The sequence below is a fragment of the Gymnogyps californianus genome, chromosome 8, assembly GCF_018139145.2.
Source record: "Gymnogyps californianus isolate 813 chromosome 8, ASM1813914v2, whole genome shotgun sequence".
Classification (NCBI taxonomy): domain Eukaryota; kingdom Metazoa; phylum Chordata; class Aves; order Accipitriformes; family Cathartidae; genus Gymnogyps; species Gymnogyps californianus.
Window position 1 is genome coordinate 23,420,805 of NC_059478.1, and position 23,112 is coordinate 23,443,916.

A 23,112-nucleotide genomic window follows, 5' to 3' on the forward strand; every position below is an offset into this window, starting at 1 on the left:
TAGAAGGGGCAAGAGAGATGATACCCTGGCATCACCTACCAACAGGAACAAGAAACCAAAGATCAGGAGGAGGAACACTGGTGAAAAGGTTTCCTCCCCATCCTAAGAGTTGCAGCTGCTGATGAGAGAATATATATGCCATGAACATATAAAATATAGATTTATATATACAAATATACAATAGGAAATAGTCAGTATACAAATACTTACATGTAAAAATAGCTTTTTACTTTCCCCTGTTCACGATTTACAAAAGCATACAAAGTTTCCTGTTGGTTAGTGTTTAAGTAGTGTGAGTAAACCCTGTGTGTCATGTTCCACACATAATTCTTTCAAGTGTTCACAGTATTGGCTATTACAGTGTTGAATCTGACATTCCAGATGTTAAAATATTTGTAGGACACATTCTAAACTTAAAGCATTAATTTAAATACAGTTTAAATAAAACTCACATGTGTAGTTGAATTATGGTCATATTACAAATGAGTCTGCTGCAGTTGAAAACCTTCCATGAGAGTAAGCTTGGAAATACGTATTTCAACTAGAGATGAGTATATTTTAAAATTCTTGAACTGCCTCTTGATGTGCAGATAATACTGTGAGGTGGTGAGTTCTTTCAACTCCATCTGAAGCAATGCAAGCTGAGAGAACTCAGTATTAATCCTCAGTAGGAAAGCGGATGCACAGAACAATTCACCATCAGATCCAGACACGCTGTCACTTTCTTCAAATACCCAACAGACAAGAATAAATGAATGACAGGTACCATTGTTTTTGTGTTAAGAATAAATGCTCTGTAGCATTCTTCATCAGGAAAGTGCTTTATGGACTTAAATGAATCCTCACAACTCCCTTGTGAGGTAGATAGATACTATCCCCATTTTTAAAGATGGAGAAACTGGAGATTTAGAATAAATTGTGATGGCTGCATGGGAAGTACTGTCAAAATACTGGTATTTGGATGTTGGAGCAACTCAAAGGCACAACTGAAGTAAATGGAGATGTTCACGAGACAACTTTACACTAACCGGCTCGGGTACTGACAGCAGGCTTGGTACAACAGCCAAAGATTCAGCATGAGCTGCAAAACACAGTCTTTGCTAAGTGCCACGCTGCTGGAGCTAAACTGTGGGACAACAGCCTCAAAAAGTACAAAACACATCATCCAAGATGGTGCAGCCTGACCAGAGTGGAAGGAAGCTGCATGTCAGAAGTTATGAATTAATTGGGAGCCTTGAGTAAATATCTTCTCATGTGACAGTTGTGTACAGTTCAAGAACCATGTTTAGCTCATCTCTAATTTTACCATATATGCAAGTGCTCACATGTATCAATGTATTCTGGTGTTTTTTAAAATTTACTCACTCATAGACCTTGGAGGTCTATATTTTTTCTCGTATTTCTTTTGTGGAAAATTTCTACTAATACCACAAATGGAACTAGTGCTGCAGTACTGCAGATGAGCTACAAATACTAATTTTAATTAACTACGGTGACGGACAAGTTTTAAAGGACCACCATGTTCTCTGTGTGCACCTGTATATACAGGAAATCTCATCTGTCTTTAACTGCTACTGCCTTGAAGTCAAATCCAGTTAAAGTATAAAGTGCATTGTGTGGAGTAAAACCCTAAGAAATAACAAACAATGTGTCTGCCTTCCACAGATGATTAATTTTGCTTAACAGCTGAACCATTACCCTCTCTGTCTTCTAGTTTTTAGTTTAATGTTACCTAGGCTGAGAAAGGCCAGCCAGATGTAAGCAAAATTATTGTAAACTGAGACATTTTTGTAATATGCAGTTAAGGGAGAGTTAAGAAAACCAGTATCAAGACACTGTCCAGTTGGGGTGTGTAAATATTATTGCATGCTTCTTGGCCCATTTAGCAAATACTTTCTTTTCCGTGATAAACCTATGGCCTCCATATGGAGCATTTTCATGCAGGAAGTATTCCTCACACTCATCTCTTCCTGGCTCGTAATAGTGGTAGGGAACTTTACGAAAGCCTTCTGACCTAGGGGAAAAAAAAGATACACTTATGTATTATTTCCAAGAAAAACATTAATATATACTGCACCTGAATTATCTGAAATCCTTTCCATGTGCCAGCACCAGAGCTCCTTTGCTAAATTGTGTAAAGGCTTTCATTACAGCATGATTTCTATGAATTTTCCTATAGAAAATGAAGCTAAGTGTATCTCTCAACATACACTGATCTTACCAGCCAGTAAGCTGATGGGCTGGCTCTTAGGGGTACTGCACATTTTGTTTAACCTGGGAGAACTCAGTCCACAAGGCTCCATCCCTAAGCAAAGTCTTCTCATTGGATAGTCCCAACTCTTGAAACTGGTTCTTGAACTGTCTGAATAAGGCAGTTATAAGAATAATATACATTATAAGTAGGTAACGCAGTCAGAATTGCAGCTTTAGGGAAACCCATCCTTCTCTGCTGCCAACAGACTGAAGTGCTATCAAGCTGTTTACTGGTTTTACATCAGGGCTATGCAATGCCAGCTTGGCTGAACTCTGCGAGGACAACTTTAGTCCTGTCACCCCTCATCTCAGGGCGCCTACTGTGTTTTCATAAACAAAGAACAACATATGTTCGTTCCATCTGGATGACTCAATCAGTGAGATCTGCAAGTTCTAAAAAGTCAGCCTCTAATGTTAAGATACCCTAATTAAACAGCTGTGACTCAAATTCCTTTTTTTTTTTTTTTTTTTTTAGGAATGACTCTGCCAGGAATGAGTCCCACACTGGAGTAACACAGAATGTGGAGTGAGGGTCTGCACAAAGACTTTGCTCTAGGAGCTGAGGACCCACTGGACAGGTTACATGCAAGACTTGAACCAGCCTAGGTACAGAATAATAGACTTGTACTAGTATCACACATTGTTTATAACATTTCCTGCTTTTCTGAATGAGGAAGTTTAATTTTATTTTTTTCTCCCATATACTGTAGATTAAAGCACTTAACTTGGACTTTTAAAAATTATGTTTAGAGTTATACTTCTGACAATAGGATTAATCCATTGTCACTGTAAGGTCACTAACAGTAGTTGGTTGGAATTTATGTCAGTTTACTGTGATAAAGTTCGCAGGACTTGTTTTATTATCTAATTAGAAACCCCCTACTACTCAAAACAAGCCATATACAACCTAGAAAGTTCAAGTAGGTTGCTCAATGGTGGTGAAATGTAATTTCAGGTAACTATCCTGGGCTAATCAGTTTCTTTCATTTCCAGGTGTATCTGGTATTCAGAGAATTAATATATTAGTATTTCCTCTATAGATTTGTTTTAGCAGTAGAGGTAAGTACATTTTGTCAGAAGAGTATGAACATACTTTGTTTCCAGCTAATTCAGAAACTGCAAAAGATCTTTGATTAAAAATAGTTCCTTACGACATCTGATGTTAGATTTTGTAAATGTTTTTATTTTATCAACAGCAAATGCCATATCAGGACTAAATATGCTGACAATAGTGTCACATCAATGCAAAACACTGGGAAATGACTGCCTGATCCATTTTTTGGATTTATGATATTAAAATCAATTGTGAAATTTTGACAAGACATCAGAATTGTAGATGCATGAAAATAATTTCCTGTGATCTTACTTGCAGTAGGTGTCATTTATCATCCCATAGACGTGAATTCCATAGCAGGCATCCATAGCCAAAATTAAGGTAAACCAACCCGTACTGAGATATGAACCTGACTGGACTCTGTAAAAATACAGCATACACAAAACAAATTGCAATGAGAAATTATCAACACTTTATCAAAGAAATATAATCTATTACCTGGGACAAAAGGCATTAAGCAACTTGACAATCTGTCAAAACCATACAATTATTTTGAATTATTTATAGATATGCTCTCATTCTTCCCAGCTTGGGGCCTCAAGCTATTGTTCACAGAAAAAATACCATGTTAAATATCTGAAGTCAAACAATGCATCTCCCATAAGACAGAAGATCATTTATTTTTACATCTGAAAGATAGCAATTAGTAGAGTGTGTAAAATGAGATAAAGTTCACCAAAAAGCAAACTACTGGCAGAGTTTGTGCTGTGTCCATGTGAGTATGGACCATCCTCTTCCACAAGCAAAATCTTAATCTGCAGTGGGCTATCCTCAGCTTGAAAATTCACACAGTAATGAAACTTTTAAGGACATTTTGGTAGAAAACGATCTAATACAAGGCTTTGAAAACCAAAATTCTGTGCATATCCCTTTACATAAGTTTGTGTTATCATTCTTTAAGATAACACAGCAGAGAGAAAAACACAAGAGGACAGTGCCCAAATTGATAACCTTTGCTCAAATAACTAGTTGCATTAAATCAGTCCAAAAGTATTACCTGCATGAGTAAGAACAAACCTATGCATTGTTAATTAAAGACCAAATCTTGTTCACTCTACTCACACAAGTGTTACCAATGGGGGACTGGGAGTCAACAGAGCTATCCATATAACCTGGGCAAGCAAGACTGACAGCTTTAAAACCTCATAAGTAATAAAAACACACTTAGCCCTCACTGCTTACAAACCGGTTCAAGTCCAGCTTTGTGCATGTAGTGCTTTCAGTTCAGTTTGACTGAAATCAATGAAAATAATTACCTTAAAATTATAAATAACTTGTCCAATTTCCAAAGAAAGATATCACAAAAGTCATAAAACCATCTTAATAGCGCCCCAACTTTGTCTCAGTTTGAGAGAGTTGGGTGTGAATGAGAGGAGGGGATAATTTAGCTTTATGCCACATCTTTTACCTCTTAGCTTTTGGGTGCAGCAGGGAGCAGTCTGTTCTCCATCATAAGTTAAAGTAGCCTAAGGTTTGCACACAATTAAGTTTTGCTGCAAAAGAACTCCCAAGTAGGCCTATGTGCGAATCAGTTATTCCCATCAACAAAATCTTCTCAAAACATTTTCATCCTGGGGTAGGAATAAAGCTTTCACGTGGAAAAAAAAATATCATACAGCAACTTATCCAGCCTATAAACCCCAGCTTTCCTGCGAGACAGAAGAACCAACCTCAGGTGTTTCTTCCTGGTTCAGAGCAAGAACGTACTACGGTCTCTTGCCTCCCAGGTAAATCTGCCAATCAGTGGCTCTTGGCTCAGATTCTGTGTTACTTCCTTGCTCTTTCTTTTCTTGTTGAACTTTGACTAAATACTAATTAAGATGATGGGTGAAAAAGTAGTTGTACAACCTTTATAATGACATTTACCTGACACATACAGGACTGAGATTCAAATTCCTTCTCTGATGAATACCTTTTATTATGGATAGTAGAAAAGCTCCAAGAGCTTTACATTCCTAAAGAAACGCCAGTACACTTCAGTTTAAACAAATCTTATTTTTTTTAGTGAAAAAAAATTACCTCAACTCCCAGAGAGTTTTATTGTACTCAAGAACACTGAACGTAGTTTGGGCTACATCTTCTCTTCCTTGCCCATGTCTGTCATCCTTCATGGGTTAGCTGGTGTGAACTTCTATCCCTACCTTTCCTGAAATGTCCTTTTCCTTGGGGAAACTCCTAAGTATCTGTTTAGCTGCTTTTGTAAAGGACTGTTCTGGAAACAATAAATAAAGGGTTAACTTAGCACTGAAGAATGACAAGTGGGAACAAAAGGCAGGGTGTCAAACACCTGTGTTTCATTAGGTGGACACCAACTATAATTGTGCTTCTTTACTTGACACCTTTATAGCCACGAAACTATACATCTGTTTATCTCTCCCATTAGGATCTTCATTTCTTCAAACAGAATGTTCTGCTACTGTCTAGCAAAGAGAATTCCCAATCCGATTCATGTTATTTCAGAGTAACATTCTGCCATGATAAAAAGCTGCATTGCTTCTAACTTGCTTTCTGCTCTTGCACCAGAAGAACACTAGCTTTGAACTTTTAAAGCCATTTAGAATCATCATAACCGTTTACAAGAACACTATGAAGATCAGGACACTTCCGATAATGGAGGTTTATTGGAGAGTACTATATTGACAGTAGCATCTGAAATTTGCTATACTCGGGAGGAAAAAGGAATTTTAAAAAAGAATTAATCAATATTTCATGTCTTGTTTTAACACCATTGGACCTTAGTCCTCTCATCTATATACTACACTGGCAGGATAAATAAAAACAGCAGAGTGAGCTCCCAGATACCTTCCCTGGGAGATGAAGTACATGACAGAATACAGATTATATACTTTAAAACAAAGCACTTCCATTCCTCCCATTTTTTCCTCTGAAGATACATAGGGATACAACGGAATATACTTAAGCAGCGGGGATTCTGGATGATTTGGTAACACCTTAGAATTCAATCTGATACCGTAAACATACTTTCAACATTCTAATGAAAGCAATATTAGAAATGTGAAAACAATTTTAGCTGTCCCTAAAAAGTCATAAATCTCTGAATACCTTTTAAAATATCACCCCATAAAACTGTAGTGCAAAGCAATGTCTCAGCCCTTGCTATTATGCTAACACCATGCACTCAATCTCTTTCTCTACAGGAGAGTTTTACATGGTTTTTGGCCAGGACTTTTTGAGACTCATTAGAAAGAGTTCCTCTTGTTACTGCAATTGCATTCAAATTTCAAATTTTACACACTGAAAAGAAAAGAATCCTCCATTTATGTGTAGCATAAGGCTATGTTACTGCACAAATCTGAGGGAAGGATGACATTAATCCCAAAACAGGGAAAACAGGAGTTTGTTAAACATCATCCGTAGAACTACTATAGGCAAATCTATTGTGATATATGTGTGTGCTGCAAATCCAAAATTGCTCCCTATGGCTCACAGTGACTTTTCCCTATACTCTAAAATTAATGGGGCACCAGATCTAGGCAGGAAATTGTCTCAACAGCTCAGGAGAAAATAATGCACTATTTTTCAAAGAAATGCATTTTAAAAGATGGTTTTGCTTTCAAGACATGATTTACAGCTGGATGCAGCAATAAAAAAGCAATGCTCACAAAAAGTTACTTTGTCTGTTTATCTTGAAAATGAAAGCTTATTTTGCATACTTCCTACATTATTAGGATTTTTAAAGAAATGTTAGTTATTGGGATGTAATTCATTCTGCTAAATACCATCCAGTATTTCAGAAAAGTACATAGGCATATGCTTAACATTAAACACATGAAAAGACCAATAGAATCAACTTAATTAAGATGCTTGAAACAAAGTATGTGCTTGCCTATCTTGCTCTTAGTGAAGGTGTAAGTGCTTAAAATGTCATCATTTCATTTCAGAATATAAAAGTAAGCTCCAAGATTAATAGCTATTTGCAAGTTTCAAGTCTCAAAACATAGAATTTGCATATTTAGTAATGCTTTCCATAAACTCCAGTAGAAAGAACTGACTATAGTTTCTCACAACACCTTAAAAAAGAGACTTGCCTTCTTTATTTTAGAAGGAAATGGTAAAAAACACGTTTAGGATTGCTAGAATTGTAATGTGTGATGCATAAAGCTTTAATTAAAAATTAATTAAAATTAAAAGCAATTAGACAGGGTTCTTTGGCCTTAGCTTTCCAATATTCTACAAAAAGCATAAGAAATTGATATAAAGAAGATGGAATAAAGAGTGCCCCATAAAAATGTTGGTGACTGAAATTCATCTTCTTTGACATCTATAACCATGCTTTGATGTAGGCTAAAGGAAGGAAAAACTAGTTCCTTCTTCATCAGGGGAAAATGGAGGAACATCAAATATTTTCTTAATGATCAAGGGCAGGTGAGTTCAAATCGGGTAAAAGTTTTGTTGTCACTTGAGTTCTGATTTTACCATAGAATTCCAGGAAGTTCTTTTCTTTGTTCAATTGTTCCAGGGTTTTTTATGTGCACAATCAATTCTAGCTCTATGGTTCAATGGACTGTAATTTCCAGTGGGGACTTCAGTGGTAAAAAAATAAAAATGAAAAAAAAAAAAGTTTGTTAAGGTGGAGATGATCTGTAGACAAGCAATTTCATGTCAATATGATTGCAGAAAAGAATTTAGAAGCCTATTTTTTAATTATTTACTGGGAGAAATTAGAGAGCAGAGAAGGTCAATTAAGAGTGTTAATTAAGATGAAAAACGAAGAAATTTAGGACTTCAAGAAGCTATTAAGTAACAGAGAGCTTGCCAAAAGCATTAACTAGACCCTTTTCCTTTTTTGCTTCATTTCAAAATATTGCAGTAAAATAAAATTCAACAATGACAGATTGAAATGACAAGATTCTCCAGGCCAATTAATTGACAAAAAGAATTATCTTTTCATAAAGGCTGTTTATAGACTCTAATCCTCAGATGACCCTCCTACCAAACTACTGAATCAGCAGCAACTTTATTTGCAGCAGCTTGTCAGGCCCCTTGATTAATAAATAAGTATAAATAAGGGTATTGGTCTAAACAAACTAAGAGACCTGTAATCCACAGAGTAGAGGCTTCATAATGTGAGATGTCCTTCCAACATGCTAAAAGCTTTGTAAAAATGATTCAAAAGTAATAGAAATATTTTCAAGAACTGTGTCAAGATTAGCTTAGACTGTGTTCAGGTAGACAGGTCTCTGGTACTTACTTGTACCATCCAGGTACACCATCCAGGCTCATCCCCTGCACTCCGGGTTTGCTGGCCCCTGCGATTTCCCCAAACGCGGGAAATATATATATGAGCCTGGATCCAGCAGTACATCAAGATACCATTAATCTTCTGGGAGGGGGTCAGTATACTCTGGTTTTGTCTGGCTCTCTGCCACTTGCCCTGTGTGAGCCTCGTCTGTGACTGACCCTTGGGAATGAGGGTAGAAGGTACGTCCCCTCTGCACTCCCTTGTTAAAGACAACCAGCTCTTTTTCTCCCTGGGTTACTGTAGGTTTTTGCATTGCTGAATAACGGTATGTTTCCTTACAACTAAAAATATGGAAAATTTATCTACCAGCACAAACTGGTGATCCATTACTTAATTCTATACTAACCAAATTAATGCTACCATTGTACTTCTGTTGACTGAGATTTCTCTTTTTTCCTGAGGAAGCATCTCTGAATATAGCTGCTGAACAACTCTTCTTCTTTGCTAAAGTAAACTCCCACATTCCCCAAGTCATAGGTTTGGTCTATGCCTTCCTCTTCATATCAAAACTAGATTTGTAAATGACAGATTACAATGAGCTGACAGAAAAATGCCCCCACCTCTGAGAGAACAGCAAGGCTCATTTTCCTAGCACCTCTCCTTTGAGGAGCACATACACTTCTTATGCCAGAAAGCTGTTTTCTTGGGAGGAAAAAAGGAAGTACATTTGGTACAGGAAAAGGGTAAGACTAAATGCTGAAGAGTATTAGCACTAGCCTAGATTTAATTCTGTTTTCTGTAAGACTCGGTGCTTTGTCGCTAATAATTTCATTATATACTTTCTGCAGAAAAAATAGCACAAGAAGAGCAATGAAGACGCAAGCACAGAGAATTGATTTCACCTGGTAAAAATGGTTGCTATTTCTGCATTATAAAGATACCTGTTAGGCAGTTGTTTATCATAATTACTCATTCTTTTGTACGTGTGCGTGCGCACGCATGTGCTTGCTTTGCATTCCATAATGATTCAGGACATCTAATAATAAACACCCATGCCCCTCTAGCAGTGAGCAGACTGTCTCACACATTCAAAGCCCACATGGTGCTTCAGGTCATCGTGAAAAGTGAAACACTTATATATGGACAGATGTTTTATTATCCATCATGTATGGTTTTATGCAAAGCTTAAACAAGGGGAATGCATTATGAACAGCACAGACCACATTCCCGATTCAGACAGTGGCTGTGCCCAGCAAGATGTACCTGGGAATGGAGAAGTGATGCACTCCTGCCAGCCCAGACTCTTGGTAGATCATCCTTACTGTGAATCCTGAAAATAAACTGCAGTCAGGTGGCATACTGTCCAATTAATCTACAGAAATATAGGTTTTCTATCTGTATTAATAACACACCAATGGAACACAGAGGACAAGAGTCCATTTCAGTTGAATTTGCTACAAACCCACAGTAAAGGCTACTCCTAGGTCACAAACCAGCCCATGAGAATCTCCCCTCACAATCTGATTTAAAAAGAGATGTATCAACAGGAAGGACACTTCTGAATGATCACAAAAGGGAACAGAGAAATGATGGCTTTGTATTTAACTGCATCTAATTTAAAAAAAAATACAACTATTTGACTTACTATTTACAATTTTTGGCAAGACTGGCAAAAACAATATTAGAAATAAGGAAGAATCTGTTACTGCAATTACTGAAATCCATGCGGCATCTGCTTGGGTATGTAATTTATGCATCTAGTTCCAATCTTTGTGTTGTGTACATATTTTTTAATTTCTTTCCTCTCTTTCTCTGCTCTATTCTATGCATGGAAACCTGAAACAAAGGGGAAAAAAAACGAAAAGCAGCTTAAAGAAATTGACTTCTGCTGCCTAGGCTTCTGTAGTTTCCTTATTTCTGATTCCTTGACCTGACTGATGCATCTCAGCTCAGTTGTGAACTCAGGCAACAAGAGAAGGAAGTTATTTCATCCAGGCAGAGAGAGCTCCTTCAGATGCCTGTGCTGCTGAGTTCAGAGAAGAAAAGGAGAATTCCTGTTTATCAAGAGTAATCATAGAGGTCCAGCTTGCTGCAAAGCAGACAGAAAAGACACAAGACTAAAGAATTATAACTGTAAACCCTGCCTTCCAGCCAATAAATATATATATATATGTATTATTTTGAGGTGATTCTTGTGCAGGAAAACCTGTGCTAATCTTTTCAAGTTGAATGGCATCCCCCATAGAGAACAAGGGTTGCTAGCTAAATTTCTTACAGCTATTGGGCTTCTGCATCTCACACTGACTCTTCAGATACAAACTATGCTCTTGGCGAAAACTGTTTACAGAACAGTAAATCCCAATCCCAATCTTTTTTTCCTCCCCACTCTCTTCCCTAATCCTCCTGTTTCCAGAAATACATATTCTCTTGATTTCTCTTGAATTAAGAATTCCTTATTTCCCTTTCTTAAGTACAAACTGCGGTCTGAGGCACAGCCCATGCTATTGTATGCACTCAAGTTATTAGTAAAAGATGCCTTTTGTAAGTGCCCTGGTTGCAGTTGCCACCTGGGATCTGAAGTCAAGCAGTTTATGCATGATTACCAATAACCTTGACCCACTGGAGGTGTATTGTGCAGAAGGAGGAGTGTATGGCTCCACACATCTCCATTTGCACTTGGATTTTGTTGATGGATGTTTAAATCAGAAGAGGATCCACAGAAGTGTCGACCATTACAACCATGCAATTATGTTTGGAACGAAGGGAAACTAAATTCACATAAGCAGATTTGAGGGCTCAGCTGTTGGCATCTTTACACAGCCATTTTTCTCCTCAAAAATCACCTGAGTAAAATTCACTCCACTCTTAGGAAGACTGAGCTTATCAGGAAATGCAACTCTTCTGGTCTATGCCAGCACAGCACTTGCTCCACAGTACAATTACTTATGCTTGCAGTGGTTGAAGCAAATGGGAGGTAATGCCAAATCTGCTTTCCCTGGACAGTACTCAAGCCTGCAAGTTAGTTGTAGCACCATGGTGTACTCCTATCCCACTGTTCTCCACTTTCCATTGGCCTGTGCTAGGTCAAAGACTTACTGCAATCCCTGATGGCTGTGACAAAGGGAGTGACGGCTGAAACCTTGACACCGGTTTCACAACTTGTGCCACCGGCCTCTGTAGGGCAGCTTTATGTGCTCTTCTCTTCACCAGTAGCTGCATCCAGTTTGCTGAGCGCTGGTTCAACATTTTCCCACAGCATGAAGGGAATAGAGAAGGATTTAGATTATCATCCTTTGTAACCAAAAATGAATCAAAACTCAAAAGCATGCCAAGTGGAAGAAAAAGACAACAGTGACTTTTTCCTGCATCTACATTTAAATCAATACTTGCTGTCTTGGGTCTGCACATTTTTCTCCAGGGAGGATGTAAACTAAACAGAGCTGCAGCTAATCTAGGATCCCTGAAGAGATTTAATTAAGCAGGCTTTCCCACCCTTTTCTTTTGGTATTAAAGGGCACTTACTACTCCTAGCTGCATATTTTAGTGAAATCTATTGTAGGTGAATACAGAAGAAATTTCTTGATTAGCTCTTACCTTGTCAAGACGAGATACTGAAGGGAGTTCACCTAACCTTGGCTGAAAGCAGCTTAAATTTTTCATAAAAACATTTTCTATTAGGTTAGGGTTTTTCTATGTTTAAAGCAAAAAATATGAGACAACTTTCTGAAGGTGCACATTGTATGTCTGTGACGTTGGGATGTGAACAGAGGCTTTTATAAAACTATTTTGTTTTACGCTATGGTGAAAATGAAAGAACAGCTAGCATGAGATTGTACCCTAACTCTGTTCATTTGAGTGGGGAGAACACTGGACCAGATACTCGGCTGATAGAAACCACACTGCTGTACATCAGCTGATATCCTGTTAAATTTTCTACAACCTGCAGTCACTGTGTTAGTTCAATCACTACCTCTTTGATGTTAACATGGAAGGGAAGGCAATGTTGCATTTTTCTCCCTACATTTCACATTTACCTGAGAACTTTGCTTTTCACCAGGACGGATGCTCATCCAAAAAAAGCTTGTGGAGGGCCAGCCATAATATTATTGGGAAGTTTCATTTCTGAAAAGAACATATTCACTGAAAAAAGAGAACTCAGACCCCACGGATAAGGCCTTCATCTGTCTATCAACAACTTGTCTCTCCCCAACTGTGGTATTCATAAGAGTGTTTGCAGGTATTCTAAAATTAATTCCGAATTTGTTGCTAAATTACTCACTGATTATTTACATTACAGTAGCACTGCGAATCCTTGCTGTGCAAGGCACTATACACCCACATATGACAGTCCTTGACCCAAAGAGCTTAATTGTCAAATACTCAAGAGAAACAGATTCTTTGGAGAATGTACATAGCCTTATCCCTCACAGGGAACTGATGTGTACTGAGATTTCCTCCCTTACATTTAAGGCATGTATATAAGTAGTAATTTAACATGCATGCAAACGTCTCTCCACCAAGTATAGCAGGTAGAATGGAATAAAATAAATGCAAGACTTTCTAGTACTGTTCCATAGAAACTTCCTACAATAATACATTGTGTTATAAAGCCACATTCTCTGAAATTGAACCTGGAGCCACAGAGCTCTTGTCTACACTGCCTATTTGCACAAACCAAAAGTTCATTTTAGATTATGGAACATCAATATTTTTAGCAAAAATGAAATCTTAAATCCAGGCAAATTATTCTGATGTGGAAAAAAGGAGGTAAAAATAGAACTTGTGTGGGTCTGAATTTTAATTCAAATGCAAGAGGCCATAATGTAACCCATCAGTCAAGCTTTGAAGATGAACCGCTAATTAACACAGATGTTGCCTTCTCTTTTACTACTGTAACTTTCTCCAGATTAACTTTTCCTTAAAGTAAAAAAGGAAAAAAATATTTCTCTTCTCTTTTTTTGACATACAATTTAATGAAACACACACACATATATAGGTATCATATTACCATTTAGTATCAATATTAGGGTCTTGCTTACTCTCTATATTCCATCCAAATATCTCTAGTCTTTCACTGCTTTCTTAATTAACTCACTTCTGTCCAACTATCTAGAAAGAAGCAAATAATCCTGAGCTATTGAAACTTCCCCTACCTTCTCCATTGCTCTGTTTACATAGTAGCTGGCTTTCTGATGGGCACCTGTCGCTGATGCACATTGTGGACAGAAGAGGTTGAGGTCTAATGAAAGCCCCACTTGAAATATAGGGTCCCAAATCCTCAGGACGTGCAAGATTAGCTTTTGTCTTTCCCCTTCTGTTCACCAAGAGCCACTACATTTATGCAGCAGGGTCTTCTGAAGGCCAGATGCCTGCAGCCACTGACACAAATATTTACAGTGAAGGCAGCACCTGATTGCAGACAGACATATTTGGCAGAACAGACAAAGAATGGTGCATTTTTTTCTCTCAGATGGCAGCCTTTAGAAAAAAGTGTGGTACAGCAAACAATTTAGAAAAGCAGAAGACTGCCACAGAGAAGCTCATAGGAAGAGGAACTATGGATCGGAGTAGATTCCCTTCTAGCCCACTGCACAGTTCCTTCAACACTGGACAATTTCAGAGTATTTTCTTCCCATATTCATTGAATAGACTGCAGGAGGGTAATTGTACAAATGGAAGCTGGGAGAAAAATCTCCATACTTATTAGAATGGCAGTGAAATGCTCTAAAAGGGAATTTTTATGGCTTCCCTGCTATCAACTGAAGTAGCAAATGAGTTAATTTTCTGAGTCTTTCACAATCCAGCTTTTTGAGAATAGTAAACTGAAGAATTATCGGACTAATCATCTAGCCAGCTCACTGTCAGAATAAGCTAATGCCTAGTTATCAAGTACGGTGAAGAATTCAGTTAGCTTCAGGGATTTGATATTTCCAGTGAACCAAAGTTATTTAGAACACATTCATGAAGCAAGACGGTAGGCCTTTGCTTTATAAATAAATGCTCTGATTTCTTCTCCACATATTATGTTGCTCTTAGTGACATCATCTTTTCAGTGATTCCCAGTATCAGCTAGTTAAGACTTGGATATGTTGCCAATGAAGCTCTGCAGGCAAGCAGCTCTTTAGAAGGCCACACACCTGACAGCATACATCAGAGGAGGCTGTTGCTGCTCCCTAGGCATCGAAGTTCAGGACATCGCAGTTAACTGAGTTCTTACCTATAAGATTTGCATAACAAACATTAAAACAAGCTAATTCATTACAACTAGAAACTACAGCCCACTTGTTACAATGTAGATGACTCAAGACTACATCTTTTTGGCACCAAATTGTAAAATTTAAAACTGCCAAAAATCTGTTATATAGTTACATTACAGAGAACCTCAGGTAACACTAGTAGCTACATTGCTGGAAGGAATACCAGATTAAAAATTAAGAGTTCAATCACACACAATACCAGAGATAGCGTCACAATTAGCGTTACAAAACAACATCATTCTTTATGAGGCTTTTTCTTTGCGTCTTCATGCTATTTGCCTGATAAGTCCTTGCCAACAAAGACATTATACTAATTACAATTAGTTATACGAAGTGTGGGACAACTGAAATGATTTATTGATTTTTCCTCACAAAATAAACCTTATTTTGAATTCCAAATATATAGTAAGAAAAATAAAGCAGAAGCCCCAGATGGCATGTTTACTCCAGACATGTATGAATGTGACTATACTTACAGAGACACTCAATCCATTTAAAGCTTTAATCTTACAGTAGTTGTTTGGAAAAATCAGTGCAGAGTAGGTTTTATGCAATTAAATTCCCTTTCCCCTGAGCAGAGACATTTAAGGTACAAAGCCAAGAGCTGAGCTGTTTTCAAAAAACCTTAGAACTAAGAGGATCTTCCAACAATAGTTAGAAAAAAAAGTGTCCAGGCCAACAAATAAAAGTATGCACGTTTGTCATGCAATATTAATGCAGTACTGACTATATTTGAATTTGATATAATCTATTATCTACATGCAATCTGAAGAGATGAAAGAATATGAAGCTGTGTTAAATATCTTTCTGTGTTAAATATCGATCTGTGGTAACTACCACTTCATATCTAGGCATGGAAATAACAAAGGAATCTTTGTGCTTCAGTTCTTTGGGAACTCATTCTAAGCATTTCTACAAGACCTTCCTTTGTCCTCCATCCTGCAACATCATGAATGCTCCTCAAATTATACCGAGAACTTGCTCATCCTGTGAATATCCCCAGTGTTCAAATGTATTTCCATGAAGGATGTGCATGGACTGAGAGTCTGAGCAGAATACAGCGCTTGATCCTTCATGGGGACCCTCCTCACAAGTCTGTATCTTAAATTCCTTTGAAGTTCCAAAAAAATACCTAGACTGACTGAAAAATGAATAGCTGATCCAGTTTGATGTTCTCCCAGTCCTTTTTATATGCCTCATCTCCAGAGCTCCAACTCACTCAAGCACTTAGATATAAACCTTCCGTAATACAGATAATGAATATATACAGGTAAATAGGCTTAGATGCAACAGCCACACTCACAAACCAGCAGGTTTACTCCCTGATCTCTACAGTGCCTTTTGCCACTACACTAGCCATTTTGTCCTCAGTCTTGACAAGAGAAGGCATAGCACTTAGGCAAAATACATTTCTTCTCTTTTTTCTGGTCTGCAAGTCAGCATTATCTGATTAGGTATACTTCCTACGGCCTGTTCAGTCTCGCTTATCAGACATACTGGAAAATATTTCCAATAATAAGCCACCAGAAATCTGCCTTCACATCTGGTGTCAGGCTACATATAACAGAAATCTTTTCATTTTAGTTTTAAAGTATTGCTTCATTCAACAAGCCGACTGCTGGCTGACACACAATCTAACCTAAAGGCTATGGATCAGCAGGTAAATGCAGAAATTCTATTAGTTTTCAGACTTGAGGTTTATGCCTTTCATTTCAAATGAAATCAAAATCCTACACATGAATAGGTAAAGCACAAAGTAAAGATCCTTTCTTAAAACCATCCATTACCTATTACATGAGTGCAAGGAAGAAAGCAGTTTCTGCATCTTGTAGATACTGAATTTCTTGTGCTCAATGACGCTGGCAAGGATGGTAAATAGCAGACATAAAAGAGATCCATTTTGAGGTAAAATTAAAACCATGACGAACATTATATTAGGCTATGTGAAATCCTGCAAAGGTACAAAGACAGGCATATTCAGATATGCTTGGTATTAACAAAACCTCTCCAAGCTTGTAGAAATTGGACTTCCTTACCTAAATCCGAATTTAAAAGTTATAAACAAACTTGTCTATGCTTTAGAGGTTTTGAAAATTAGCATCTTCATTTAGCACCAGAGGAACGAAATAGTGCAGAAGTGCATATTACAAAGTATCCAGAATGTTTTTGAAAATATTTCTTTTTCCAAACTGAAAGAAAAACATCAACAAAGAGAGATTTCATTCCTTTGTTCCTTCTATAAGTGTACATACTTTTGATATTGTCCTGGTTTCAGCTGGGACAGAGTTAACTCTCTTCTTAGTAGCTGGTACAGTGCTGTGTTTTGGATTCAATGTGAGAATAATGTTGATAACACGCTGGTGTTTTAGTTGTTGCTAAGTAGCACTTATCCTAAGTCAAGGATTTTTCAGTTTCCCATGCTCTGCCAGCAAGCAGGTGTGCAAGAAGCTGGGAGGGAGCATGGCCAGGACAGCTGACCCGAACTAGCCAAAGGGGTATTCCATACCATAGAACGTCATGCCCAGTATATAAACAGGGGGGAGCTGGCCGGGAGGCGCGGATCGCTGCTTGGGCATTGGTCAGCGAGTGGTGAGCAATTGCATTGTGCATCACTTCTCTTTTCTTGGGTGTTATTTCTTTTCTTTGTTATATTCCTTTTCATTACAATTATTATTACTATATTATTATTATTATTATTCTTAGTAGTGTATTTTATTTTACTTTAGTTATTAAACTGTTCTTATCTCAACCCACGAGTTTTACTTTTTTTCTTCCTCCTCCCCACCCCACTGGGAGGGGGGAGGGGGAAGCAGCTATGTGGTGCTTAGTTGCTGGCTGGGGTTAAACCACGACAGATATGTAATCAGATTTCCTACTCAGCTTTATATACAAATACAAGAGATTTATGAATGGTTGACACCTGACTTCATTCTACCATTTGCTCTAAAGAGATATGTTCACTGGAAGTTCTCAGAGCATATGCGTCAGCATTTTGACACAGTATACAGACTGAATCCCCAAATTAATAGCAGTGAGTATAATTCACTTCTGGTGTGGTCAGGCAGAACTTCACTGAAGTCACTGGAGCCACTTCTGCCAGAGCTGAATTTCTCTATGAGGCTGGTATATTGTCTGGTATATTGTCTGGTATACAGGCAGAAGTACTTTTCGGAGATAAGGCCCCCTAATATGGGGCCTACCCTAAACCTGTGGAAAGAACACATCTAGATACTAGCTTTGTGGCTCAGAGATTTCTTTATTATATACACAGTTCCTGTATAATTATGCTACACACTGTTTTCCTTCAAAACGGTGGATGATGATTGTCTCAGAGCAAGAAAATCAATTGTGATTACCGAATCACAATTATGATCACACTAATAGTGCTTTTTGCTGCATGTCTCATTCTGTGCATTCAGTTAAGGAAATTGTTCCATGGTTTTGCTATTTATTCAGGAAAAAATACAGAAGAAAAGCATGACTTTCTTCTTTGAAAAATTAGCTGTAATATTTGGAGTATGGCATTAAACAGTAAAGAAGCTACTCAGCTTGTTGGGCTCCCTCTTTCTCATTATACAAGCCTACTCACATCTTTCATTTATATTTTGTGTTTATTTGTATCTAATCTGTATTTTCCTCTGGCAATAGGCTTGCTAGCCTTTTGTTTCATTTTGCGCTGATGCTATCTTATAGCTTGATTATCACAAGTGAGTTGGTATTCTTTATCATAGCTCTTAGCTATTACAATATTCAGTCCCCGTGTATGGATTTCCCATACATTTTCTCCAAGAGAGGTAGAATTGTAGCTGTTACACAAAACTGAGAAGAAACAGAAGTCTACACAGTGTGAGATTTCACCTTACATGTTCAGTCAGATCAAGAAATGTTACGTCAACTGGCTTAGAGTAAAAGCAAACGGAAACCTCAAGATGCAACGTCCAGGTCCAGCTCTCAGTTAAGTCCAATAAGCCAACTAAATCACAGCTTACAAAGGAGTAAAAAATAGCCCTGATCATTCTGTTTTATCTCACAGAAGATGATAACAGAAATGCTGGTTTATCTTGCCCTTCTGACAGGTATATGCTGGCACTTCTCCTGATTCTGCGTAAGAACTTTTGACAAGGAAACAGTGCTCTCTACTCTCCAGTCAAAGGCTGACCTAAATGGTGCTTCAGAATTAACATTCTGTTGGCATATACTAAAATCAGGGCTGCAGAAAGCTAATATAAAATATAGCATCTGAGCTGGCATCATTGCTTATTGTAGTACCTTTCATCCCAAAAGGTTCTTGGTAGACTACATACGCACTGACAAATGCAGCCACTTGTGGGGGAATGTGGAAGGTGTTTAACAGCATGGCAATGATAAAGGACAATTTAGGACGAGGATGAAGAATCATGTATCAGGTAAACTCCTCAACATCATGGGAGATGCTTGATCAATGCTGGCAAGAGAGGAATACTGATATGGAGCAGTTTCCTAATGCATTCTTGAATTACCTTGGAAATCGCTCATCTAAGTATTGACCGGATCTGACTACATTTAACTTGTTTGATCTGATGAGATCAGGTTGTATAGCTGCAAGTTTGTGATAAGAAGACAGTGTTAGAAAGAAACTGCAGATCTCAGAAAAGCAAAGCAAGAAAACCCACAACCCTAAACCATTCCTATGGAAATTATTCAATATAAACAGGTAATTTCTTCTTGAACTGCTCATATAATAGTCTATATCCATCTATCATTACGAAAACTACATGGATACACAGATTATTACCATATGAAACAATGCAGACATCTTACGTCTCCTCATAGGTTTACTAGCATTGCTCAGGGCTTTGCTATTTTAGACTAATGTCATTATCCTTTCTCTTTATGCTGTACAGTATTGTCCTCCATTGTGCAGTATTCATTATTACACACTTTATCATGCACTACCTTTGCAAATGTATATAATATGCACAGATTAAGCTAACTGATTTACTGATACCATAGACATACATTGCACTTAGATCTATCACAGGTATTCCTTATGCTTGCAAGACAAAGCAAATGAGTTATCTTTTATATACTGGAGGATCACTCTTTGTAAATGTTGAATGATTTTAGTGGTGACATTATGACTTTATTTTCCTTCAATTTGTTCCTAAGAGGATGTAAGAAATAAAAATTTACTGGTAGGGGGAAGGAATATAAATTAAACTATTTTATGAAGACCATTCCTTAAAATGACTCAGACAATAAATTTCAGCAATTGTTCAAGAGCAAAAGCTTTTGTAAGTACCTGAGAACAACAATACAGGTGGAGGAAGAAGAAAGAATATCTTCAACTGAGATTATTCAAGTTTGCCATTTGCTTGTACAAGCATAACCAGAGAGCTGCTTTTCAAATAGGGAACTGTCACTTCTCTCCTGGGCCTTGAGTGAGGCTTTGCTCTTGTTTTACCTTTGTATTTTTATTTGGTTTCTTTAAGTGCATGCAAAGGATTAGTTTGAAACGATGCTTGTTTTCATGCACTGTGGAATGAGTTGCCCATTTCTAACTTGCAAACTACAGTGTAGACTAGACAGCTTTCATAACATTTAAACAGAGTTTATAGAGGCTGTAAGAAGCAGCTGGAGTGGAAGTGTTTTGTACAGAGCAGTGTTTGAAAAGATGCTAGATATTATCTCCCTCAGTCCTCGAACACCACAGTAATTGAACACATAAGACAAACCTCATTTCTCCCAGGAAGGGTTTTTTTAACTTACTTTCCTAGAGATTTCTGGAGGTTCCCTTTAAGAAGAGAGTCTGGGATGAAGGCATAACAAATACAAAATTATCTCCTCTTGATAACTTATTTCACTAGTGCATAAATTGCTTGAAATGCAATTCTGTATTGCATGAATGCATGGAAATTAACCATGGGAAAAATGCGTTTTACACTGCAATCCAGAACTGAAATACACATTGCCAACATGCTCCTTTCTAAGCAGTTTAATACTGCAAGTAAACAAGACCTCACAGTGTTATGCAAGGTATGCAAGGACAAATATTACCAACAAGAAGAAAAGCTAAGACTCGGGTGGACAAAGCTAGGTCTATACAGCTCAGTTAAATCTATGCTGAGCTTATGTACTATCCTCACTCATACTCAGCAGCCTGTCAGACACCGCTTGAATCTAGCTGTGTGGTAGATGATGTTACAGCCTGTCAGACACTGCCTGAATCGAGCTGTGTGGTGGATGATGTTACTGCTCCAACTGTTTATCACCACCGAACAACTGGAGGTTACTGATCCTACACTTCTGGCAGCACATGATGCGGGTCTCTAACCTGCTTCAAGCAAAATAACCAGACTAGACCAACTCACGTACATTGGAAGCACACCAGCAGACAGCTGACTTTGCACTGGGCAGTTAGGAAGTGGCTGTGTCTTAAAGCAGCCCAGCCAGGAATATGTATCTTGACCCCCCGGGAATGTGCATTCATGAGCCTTGATAGAGCAGCTTCCTAGAATTTTCTATTAGTAGGAAACTGGGAAAATAAACGCATCTGAGGAGAGCAAAATGTCTGATATTTTGATTACCGACAAGTAAATAGCTTCAAAAAGACTTTGTGCCTATAAAGACAATTATTGGAACCACATCTTTTTCAAGGCTGGATTGAAGCATGCCTAGTATCCACATACAAAGATCATCATTGTAATGGTAATTGCTTTGCCACTCCAGGACTCCACTCCAGGAGCCTGAGTAGCAGACACAGCTATGATTAAATATCATTCAATTCACCTCTTTGTATCTTTTACCTGGCACCACATTGTTATTTACCTGAACAGTGGTTATAAACCCCCACAATTCAAATATTATGCAATGCAACAGAATATTGCCAACTTGAGACAAGACCACTAGTAAAGCACTCCTCCCTAAGCAAATAATGGTGAGAGCTTTTCAGTACTTTGCCTGAGGTGCTTAACTTTGTTAAAAAATAATCGTGAGGAGATGCAGAAAAGATATTTGACAGAGTGGTTAGGTGGAGGCTTACATTACTATGGATTTTCATTCAGTAGCAGCAGATAGAAGATGAGTTCAATGCACCTTCTAGAAAATGATCTATCCTTTTCTTTCCTCCTATGTGTTAAAAAAAAATGTTTCTGGATAGAAAAAATTAATTTGGATAAATTAATTTTTTCCAAAATGCCATAAAAATGAAGGTGTAAAATTATTTATGTTCTTTGTGATGTCTTTTGGGTTTTGGTCTGACATTACACTGTACTGTGCTCATATCCAAATGACTTTGTGGGTAGAGGGCCTCAGCTGCCCAAGCGCTAAGAATTAGCATTTGCACAAACTTGTACTGAATTATTAAGTTGCCTTCATATTTTGGAGTGCTCTCAAATAAATAGCAATCTTTCAGTTTCTGTTCAAAGTACTTCCTGAAAGCAAAATGAATTAAACTATTAGCACACCTGTAAATTGAGTAGGCATTCTGACTTGTTAACTGAAGCACACAGAAGCTATGTGAGATGTCCAAACAGCTTGCTCTTGCTCCCATTGAAACCACCAGCAGTACCCTCATTGTCTTCAGAGTCATAGGATCAAGCCCAGACTAAGCAGCAAATTGACAAAAGATAAATCTAATTCTCAATCAATTGCATTAACAATGCATAGCAGACTATAGGACAACAGGAAGACAATGTGCTTGGCAAACACAAGTTGCACAAAGCATCCCCTAATATGGCATATCCCACAAGGGGTATGCAGGCATTTGCGACACGACTACCTGTATACAATTTGTCCCAGTAGTTCTTGAATGTCTCCTTTACAGGTGGGCAATGTGCCTGTAATCATGCAATTGTGATGGAAAAGCAATTGGAGGCCCATTTAAAAAGTGAAAATCCCTGTCTGCTTCTGCCCCGAATCTCAAGCAGACCTGATAAACCTGATGACTCCCCATTAGCAAAAACATATTCCACAAATTATCATAAATAACTAAGTGGGATGTATGCTTAGTTTTTGCATGCAAACAAAAACCTTCATCCTGGCTTGAATGCATGGAGAACTTTTCAAAGTACAGAATTTCAAACAAGATTAAACCCCAGTAAATCCTCTCTCATTGTGCCTCGCTGTGCAGACTGTCCTTTCACTGCACACAGGTTTGAAATATGGGGAAGCTGATTTCCCAGAGTGCCATCCTTCATTGGCTCAAATTCTCACAGAGGTTTGTTTTCTCAGCCAGCCCTGCACATTGCTCCCACTAATGAGTGCAACTGTACTACAAAGCAGACATCAAAACGACTGCCATGCCA

At 37.9% G+C, this 23,112-nt stretch overlaps 1 protein-coding gene across 1 annotated transcript in view; it reads right to left on the reverse strand.

Moving 5' to 3' along the window:
• Positions 1 to 1,766: 1,766 nt before the first annotated feature.
• Positions 1,767 to 23,112, reverse strand: part of ST6GALNAC3 (ST6 N-acetylgalactosaminide alpha-2,6-sialyltransferase 3) — a 225,766-nt gene continuing 204,420 nt past the window's right edge. The window contains exons 4-5 of the mRNA XM_050901029.1: positions 3,620 to 3,727; positions 1,767 to 2,014 (exon numbers count right to left, since the gene is read on the reverse strand). Coding sequence (XP_050756986.1) covers positions 1,828 to 2,014; positions 3,620 to 3,727 — 295 coding nt within the window. The 3' untranslated portion in view covers positions 1,767 to 1,827. The remainder of the gene's footprint in view (positions 2,015 to 3,619; positions 3,728 to 23,112) is intronic.